This window comes from Cibotium barometz, chromosome 46 (assembly GCF_041138505.1).
Source record: "Cibotium barometz isolate CiBa-2024 chromosome 46, ASM4113850v1, whole genome shotgun sequence".
In the NCBI taxonomy this organism is placed as follows: Eukaryota; Viridiplantae; Streptophyta; class Polypodiopsida; order Cyatheales; family Cibotiaceae; genus Cibotium; species Cibotium barometz.
This window is the reverse complement of record NC_141091.1, coordinates 30915669-30924745: the sequence shown is the minus strand read 5'-3', so window position 1 is coordinate 30924745 and position 9077 is coordinate 30915669. Positions and strand designations below refer to the sequence as shown.

Below are 9077 nucleotides of genomic sequence, written 5' to 3'. Positions count from 1 at the left end.
CATCAGATTGACCACCGACAATAACCAAGATTAAGTAGTTAGTTTCATAAGTTTGGGCACCCAAGTGTGAATAAGGACCACTTGTATATGAGACAATTGCTCATAATGCAAAGGCACAATCCCCCTTTATGCTAATTGAGATCTTGCCTTCTCGTTGCTCTTTGATATTTTGTATATAGGAGTCAGGGAGAGTTGAGAGAGCAGATACTTGATTTCTCTTGGAACATGTCCCTTTTTATGCTTTGTGAGAGAGAGTGTAGAGAGGTGAGAGGAGATACTTATTGCTCTTGGCACATATGCCTCTTTATGCTTTATGTGACAGAGTGCAGAGAGCGAGACATATGTACCCTTGCAAAGAGGTATAGTAAACCTCTTATTAACAGCAAGAGGAAGACTTGCAAGATTGGAGATAGCTGCCGCTGATGAAGCTTGGAGGTCGTGGAGATTCTGAGATTAGAAGCAAGGTAAGTATCCCCACGATAGTTGTTGTCCATTTTCATTCCTTATTGAATAAGGAAGTCTTGAGGGGATAAAAGCGGGCCATAACATTTTTAGCACCACTATTGTTGGGAGGCATTCTTTCTTCTTCCCTCTTCTTTGAGCACTCAACTCCTTCCTAGCATGTTTCAAATCAACATTTTGAGTTTTGGTGAAGTTTTGGATAAAGGCATGTGTGGATAAGATTGTTCATGTATTACGCAATGAAAGTGTGATTTTTTGTTATTTTTTATTAAGGAAATGAGGTGTAAGTACTTGGGGAAGCCTGGAGGAAAACAAATCAATCATCTTTCATTTTTTTCTATTTTAAGCACCCCTTCTTATTTTGTTCACGTGAAAAACTAGGGTACTTATTGTTTTTCACTTTCTAATAGAAACACAAACATCATATAAAATAATGTTATTTGAGTCTTACTAAAGGTATCAATGCTTTGGCTTAGGTTAGAAGGCTTAGAACACACTTTTTGAGCAGGAAGAAACGAGTTTTCTACCCCAAAAAATCAGATCCAAAGCCTAAACTAGTTTTTCACACTAAGAATAACTTGAGAAATTAATGCCATGAAATAGCCCCCAAAATAATTTCGCCCTGGATGTCTTTGCTAAAAATATAAAGTCTTATCCCCAAAAACTCTTCCTCTTATCCAAAAAGATTCTTGATGTGAAAAACTAGAGAGAACCACGTCACTATCCCAAAGAAATCTATGTCGTGAGTGATATAAGAAAATCATCATGCCAAAATCATTTCATCTATTGGGGTTGTTAAGGTGATCAAGAGTTAGAAACTGCTTGTTAAAGTTCACTAGGTGAGAATTTCCACTCATAAGATCAAGACTATCCGAAAGATTTTCATGTCGTGATTATTTTATGGACTAGCTCACTTGTCTTTCAGAGACTATCCAAAAGATTTTCATGTCGTGATTATTTTATGCACTAGCACACTTGTCTTTTAGTGACGTTGGACCATATATAATATGAGCATGATGTATTCACCAATAATTCCATACACCACTCACCATGTTGAACACAATTTAAAAGAAAACATACATCACACTCCTTCATAAAATTTGGATCTCTGTTCTTCACACTTTCTATGAGTTTGTGGCACTTTATTTGCTTATGTGGCTTATTTAGAGGCAATGTTCCAGTGTTAGAAAGGGTTGCCTCATCTTTATCTGGTTGAAAATCGCAGTGGCTAGTTTAGAACTTCTATAAGAATTTCGGCCAATTGAAAAAGCGCAATAATAGTGTAGACATTTCAAAAAGTAGAGCGAGGAGCTAGACATTCTAAGATAGTTCGTGGGGTTGGTATGAAGAGCTTGCCATTAAAAGAGGTTTATAAACTAAGTTTTTTTTTTGGCACCCATTGGCAAGGACAAAGGAGGGAATTTACAAGGATGTCTCAACACCGCTAAGCTCCTTCCCACTCTCAATGAAAAGTGGCCTCTCTAGGCTTGATAGATTTGCACACTTCTAATGGGCATGCCGCTTTGGCAATCAAAAATAAGTTTTTTATATGAAATATATATACTTTTAAGTTATACTTTTAAAGGAGACAACTAGTTTCTTTTGACAAACTTATTGGAGGAAAAAATTCGGGAAAATATGTAGAAAAATCCACCAAAAAGTCAAGCTGATTTGCACCACCAATTCCTCGTATATTATACATTATTTACTACAAAATTTGCCTTTCCTAAATGTACTCACCCACGAGATTGATCCTCCGTAACATAGTAAGTGCTACGATACAAATGAGGCTCTTTACACACATAATCTACTTTTTTGGATGGCCATGGCTTAGACGGATAATCTAACGTATCCATCCTATTTCCATGGCTAAGATTTATCCATAAAGTTGGACAATTTCGACAGCGACATATGCGTGAGTGTGGGCCTTTTTATAAAACATCCATATGCTTATTTCGAATGATTTAAGCGTTCTAAGATGATGGGGACTCCGTGCTTAGGCTTGAGGGTGAGAACGAAGACAGGAGCGTGTTTGTAATGGGGGGATAGATGGAACCTGAAGCGGGAGAGAAGCATCGACAGGACGACTTTGGCTTCCATGATGGCGAAGTTCTGGCCGACGCAGTTGCGGGGACCAAAGGAGAAGGGCATGTAAGCCATGGGATGCTTGCACGCATTCGCCACTCCCTCTCCAAACCGCTCCGGCCTGAACTCGTCCGCATCCTCACCCCATATGGACTTGTCGTGGTGGATCGCCAGCACTGGCACCCACACCGACAGCCCTTTTGGTATGTGCAAATCCCCCACCTTCATGTCCGCGAACGCCTGCCTCGCGAGCAGCGTTGCCGGTGTGTACAGCCTCAGCGATTCGAACAATATCATGCCAAGCTGCACACAAAAACAAATATCAATGGCAAATTAACCATAAGAGACATGGATCGACAATCTAAAGAGTAGGAGACCTACCGTTATAATACATCAATCCAGAGTACATTCAACTACGTTAGCATCGCTTTACCAAGATCTAAATAGTACATTCAAGCTCTGCTTCATCAATCATCTATTAAAGAGTATAATGAGCATGCGTTTCTTTCATTTCGAACAGAGTCCTGGGTGTTATTCGCAAATAAAGGTACGCTTATCGACACCTGACGCTGCGTGTCCCAAGCATTTAGTGTATAGAATTTGAACGAGCTTGTGAGGATCAGATTACATGCTAGGCTGCACAAGCCAACTGACATACAGTGCTAGCACTACATAGGGAGAAAAAATGTGGATTGTTAAGGCGTGATTGATGTAAATATAACTAGATATCAGATCAGGGTCGCAATTACAGAAAGTACGCATGATCCCAGCTGCATAACGTTGCACGGTCCATGCCCCTACAGAGATTGTTGTATCTTTCCGCAAAATAAATTTCCCACTGAAAAATCTGGCGATCGACTCTACATTTCCAGGCGAAGGTGAGATGAAATCTTGAAGACAAACACCATTAGGCACCACTAATTGAGCTTAGCAGCCGGTCGTCTAATTTCTCTTAAATGCCCAATAGAATCAACAATTAGATAAATCCATTAGATTTCAATAATTTTTCAATCGTGGCTACCAGAACTGTGATTTGTCTAAGCTGTCTTGGACAAAAATTCTAAACATCAACGCGGACTGTGCACATGAATGTCATTAAGGCTTCGAAGCTTGTACAGTTCAATCACTTTTGAATTTCGTCTGTAGATGCTACCTTGATATTTAGTGCTAAGAAGCCCGATATAATCTTCAATACATAGCTTCTAACCCAAACTCAAGCTATCCTGATTCTTGAATGCACGTGAATATGAGATTGAAGTATGGAGGGAAGATGAGATTGGAATATTGAGCACGGGCAAGTGTACCTACAGATGGACGGGATTAAGTGATCGGAGCCAGACTATTATTGTGATCATTACCGATTAAATAGCAAAACAGATCAAATGGTCACAAGGGTACCCACCAATTTGAGCTTGCTGAGAATGTCGGAGTCGGGTGGGTTGCCTTGAGTTAGGTGGAGTGTTTCTTCGCGAGCTCGATCTTGCCAGGAGGGATTGGAGGCGAGGAGCATGAGGGTCCACGTGAGGAGGAGGGAGGTGGTCTCGTGGCCTGTGAAGAAGAATGTCTTGCACTCATCCATAAGCTGCTGCGAGGCGTAGTGGAAGCGTCTCTGCTCCTTACGCGCCTCCTCGATCTCCCACAGCATCAATCCCAGCAAATCGTAGCCGTACGATGGGCTGCTGCTCACCCTCATCGCTTCTCGGCGAGCTTCGATGATCGCCATGAGCGAGGCCTCCACTTCCATCTTCAACTTCTGTACGCTGTGGATACAAGGCAGCAACTACTGATTAGATAACATACTTGAAAAGAGATCATCAAAGTACGCACGAGGTGAACATTGTAAACGTGAATTACATACACTATCAGTAACCAAATGAACCTCGATGCCAGAATCCCGATTCCCATAGGACTTTGGCAAGCTTGCTAGGCGATATTTGATCCAGGTCCGCCACTCTACGTCATTGTTTCAGGGATTAGATCTCACTGTGGCAGGATAGACCCAGTGCTGAATAGCACGAGGGATGCTAGGCGGAGAAGGGGGCACGTAGACAGATAGGGAAAATACTAACCTCTAGGGTGCAAAACAAGGACAAAGACCCGTTGCCTGAAATAGAATACTACCGTAAGCTTCGCTTATTATATTGTAATGCAACTTCAACTAAATTAATGGATACTTTCTTGTGATTGTAGAGGAAATAAATTCCAAGAAGGGCGGAGCTAGATAAGGGCGGCGGACAACTAGCCGGATGGGGTTCATTGAACTTAAGTCTTTAGTACTTGTTCATTGTATGTTCCAACCATAGTTGCTTTTTGACAGGTTTCACTTCCACAGTAAAATACTAGTTAAATTTTAAAATGCTTTTAAAAATTTATACTAAATTTTTTAAAAATTTACTAGAATATAACTATTTGAAGGGCAAGGGTAACCGGAAAAAAAACAATTCTGGTTCAAACTTCGACTTAGTGAAGTCAGACAGGTTTTTTTCGACAAACATATCATACCTTTCAAGTTTCTCCTCGCCATATCAGACCACGCACCTTTTTGGATGTAGTTTTAAAATAAACTTTTTTTCTAACAAGTTGAAAAAAAGGATCACCTTCAATCCCAACACATTTTTATAGGAAATGTGCATAAATTAATTGGTTTTATAACTTCAAAAAACTTGAATCTTAAAATTCAAAACTAGTAACTGAGCCATGAAAATTACATTGAAGGATGGTTTTTCCTTGACACTAGATGTATGTCCACTCTGCTCATTGTAAACCAATCCTAATTAATAATAGACTATGACCCAGATTCCATGTTTAATTGAAAAAAAGGATGCAGTTTAGGACTCGAGAGCAAGCCTATAGAATTTTGGAAGACAATGATACGAGTTGAAGGCTGTAAGATTGAGCAGTGATTGGACTTGGGAGCGAAATAGGTAATTTGAGGCAGTGTTAGGGAAATATTTTTGTTAGGGAAATATTTTAGAGTCAAGCTGTCATGAAGGGAAAAAGGCAACCACTTTTTCATACTTCCATCCAATTACTATTATTTTAAAAAAAGAAAGGAGTATTTTTTCTTTTCCTTTCAAGATGAGGCTGGTTTTTAAAAAGTTAAGCAAGCTCCGGGGATAAAACTAACCTGTCTTTTCCCAAATTTTGAGGCTTTGAGCAATGCTTGGACATAGAAGTTAGATTGGAGAAAAACAAAACTCCCTCAATTTCTGTGTTATAACTTACTAGGCTGTGGCTCAAACTCGTAAAGGTTTTTCAGTCTGGACTCTGAACTCTGCATGGTGGACCAGCCTCGACGCTCGAGCCCCTCTCAGGCTCTCTCTCTCTCTTAAACGCCAAATTCCACACTTCCAACTTCCAGGCCTGGGCCCTAGACAGACTCCAGAGGACTGTGGAACCGACACAAGTCACAGGAATCGTGAAACATGAATGCGCCTCGCTACTCTGTCGCCAGTCGCCTGGCCTCTCAAGTTCTGGCTCAAAAATATTTGTTCAAATTCTCAAGACACACGCCTTTCATCATTATCATCTCATTTTAATTCAAGAGATTCTCAATTCTCATAATATTTCAGCAGATTTTTACATACAACAAGTTCGAGGATTAGAGGACAGATAGTGACCTACGCTCATGCAGGCGAGTTCGTGGACCAGACTGAGTGCAGAGTCTCTGTAGCTCATTGAGCTTGGCGAAGATTATCTTGCCTTTCTCGTAGCTGCTGCTGAACTCGGTTCGTGCGATTATATCTCCCGCGAGCCGGCTCATGTGCTCGCCAACTTCGATCTCTACCGGCCCCTTTCCATCCGCGAAGAGTAGCTCGTCCCACTGCTCCAACATTTGTGAGGTGCAATCCACCATGTGTTCGACTTGACCCTGGCTCCATCATCATTAAGTAATCGTCGCTAAGCTAGACGATGGCAATTAATCGATGCCCAAGCATCCCAAAAACTATGATAACCTTAGTTCATCGTAGGATTCTAGATTAAGCGCATATAATAATGGGTTTTACCTTAAGCTTCTCGAGATGAAACGCGGGAGCAACTACCCTTCTCTGATGCGCCCACGCATCACCGTTAGCCATCAACAGCCCCTTCCCTATGAAATCACTGACTCCATCTCTCTGCAACTTCGACCTTCCCAAGCACTGCACATGCTTCGACGACAACAGATCCTTGATTTGGTCCGGATCGTACAGTGTCAATCGAGGCTCTGCTCCCCACCAAAACAAAAATTGTTTTCCTGAACATGGAGAGGATCAATCGAGACGCCCTATTAGAGGCGTGACTACAATAACAGTCAATAGTTAATAACAAGAAAGCATCATGTGCTCTGTATTCATTCATTAACGATTCGCTCCGGTCAGCAATACATTGCTGTGGTGTACCATACTTACCGTAACCCTGTATCAATTCCTGGGGATTACAACGACCTATTTACATCTCAGGAAGAGAAACAGACGAAGTACCGTGGCTTTGCGACCATCGAACGTAGTCAGGCATCAAGCGACCCACAATGTCGTGCGAAACGCAATGCATGTCGTGTTGGACTGCTTCTTTTCTCATCTGGTTTCTTTCGGGAAGATTACCCACCATAAAGCGAGACGTTGGCCCTGTGACTCCTTGCTTCAGCATCATTTTTGTAATACGGCGAGGCCTCCACCAATAAGTATCAAAAAATAGTAGCAGCTTGCATGCCAAAAAGACACAAGTGCTAGCAAGAAGCACTTGTGTAGCTGGAAAGGAAGAACTGGCGATATAACCCTCCATAGCCTCTATAATTAAATCGCAAGTGCGGCCGATCATGGTGTGGATACCATATTTTACCCCCGCGTGCTGAAAGACGATTGATTGGACCCCAAATTACTCCTGCAAGAACCTGACCGTTTTTATGACATTCGCAAGATGAGGCTGATGATCAGAAGGCGTTTTCTGCGTTGGTGTGGCCGAGGATTCAATCTAATAGTCTGTCTCGAAGCTTAAGGAGAAGATACGATTAACGAATGAAAAGCCAAATTAGGATACTGATGTAGCCACCGCCAAAGTATCTATGTGGAGCAAAGGCTGAAACGACAGATGAGAGAAAGTGGGAAAAATGAAGGAAGAGGACTCACAGGAGAAAAAGAGCTATGCAGGACAAGAGATGCCTGTCCTCTGCACTCCTTTCAAAAGGTTAGGAAACGGGGTTCAGAGATACGGTGGAGGTAAGAGAGAGACCTGTGGTATCAGGTAGGCTGCCAAGAGAGTAGTCTTGCAGATATATATATAGATAGATCTGCACGAGTAGGAAGATTGTACCGTTTACTAGTGATTGCTTCGTTGCAGTACACGGAGCGTGTGCACTGTGTGGGCATTTACGGCTGGCTTTCAGCTGGCTGAGACGTGTGCTGCCGGTGTGCATAATGTGTTTCTACCCTTGGTCGGGGATTCCAATCAAGGTACCTTACTGTTACTGTTACGGGTTCGGGAAAACAATTTTAGGGAAAAGGAACTAAATCCTTTTCACAGAAATTGCTATTTTTGAGATGGTATTTTTTATATATGAACTTAGAAAATATAACTAAAACTTGTAAAATTTGAAAGGGTTTTATTTCCTTCTCATAATAGAATTTGAGAAGGATTTTCCCAAAGCTGAACATGTTCTAGGCTAAAGCGAACCCGTCTTTTCCCGAACTCAGCTTGAGTACCTCCATTTCCTCCCACCCCTCAAGGCATAACTCAGCTTGAGTACCTCCATTTCCTCCCACCCCTCAAGGCATTCTAATAAGGGAATCTTTATCTAAGATCTTATCTTTTCTTCAACAATCACATCATGTGGGGATTATATTAACTTGCCCTCTTTACTTGTCTTTCCAAATCTCATCTCCCTCTCTCTCCCTCTCTCTCTCCCAATCCTTTGCAACAAGTGTGAAAGGAAAAATTTATCCTTTAGTACATTTTTCATGGCTCAATTTGGACAAATGAGAGGAAATTTGTGTTGGCCTAGAAATGAAAGTGAGGATTATGAGAATTTTAGTTGTAAAATCAGTTGATGTGTAGATTTTTAAAAGAAAAACCTTGGCCTTGAAATTTGTGTGGCATAAAAAGGCACCTATACTAATTCTATACAGCTATGGGTCAATTTCTACTAATACGTGAATTGGAGAGAAATTAGACAAGGATAAAATTGTCCACAAGTTATGTGCTTTCTGATTTGTATATCGAGAGCGGCCAACCATGCCAGTAGTTATAGCTTTGGGGATATTGCAATGCAAGAAGACAAAGACCTCGGAGCTCTTTTGTGGTTGTGAAGTGAACACATAGGATTTTGAACTTTTCAAGTCACAATTGGTTGGTCCGCTAATACAACCATGACCAACATGAAAACCAACCCAAACCACTGCTCGAAAAAATGACAACTTAGTGTATTTCTACTAGCTAGAATTACGAAAAAGTGCCTGAGATTTTGTACTACCCTTGTTTTAAGGATTCATTTATTATATATTTTAGTTATAAAAGGAGCATGTAGTATACATTTTGGGAGCTAAAGCTGGGTA

General features: G+C 41.2%; 1 protein-coding gene across 1 annotated transcript; it reads right to left on the bottom strand.

Moving 5' to 3' along the window:
* Positions 1 to 2118: 2118 nt before the first annotated feature.
* On the bottom strand, positions 2119 to 7784 carry LOC147612113 (cytokinin hydroxylase-like). Its single transcript, XM_086783992.1, has 5 exons — positions 7011 to 7784; positions 6555 to 6784; positions 6168 to 6418; positions 3950 to 4307; positions 2119 to 2850 (listed from the first exon to the last, which is right to left on the bottom strand). Exons 1-5 carry the CDS (start codon positions 7345 to 7347, stop codon positions 2413 to 2415), a joined length of 1614 nt encoding a protein of 537 aa, XP_086640118.1. The 5' UTR covers positions 7348 to 7784; the 3' UTR covers positions 2119 to 2412.
* Positions 7785 to 9077: the final 1293 nt, after the last annotated feature.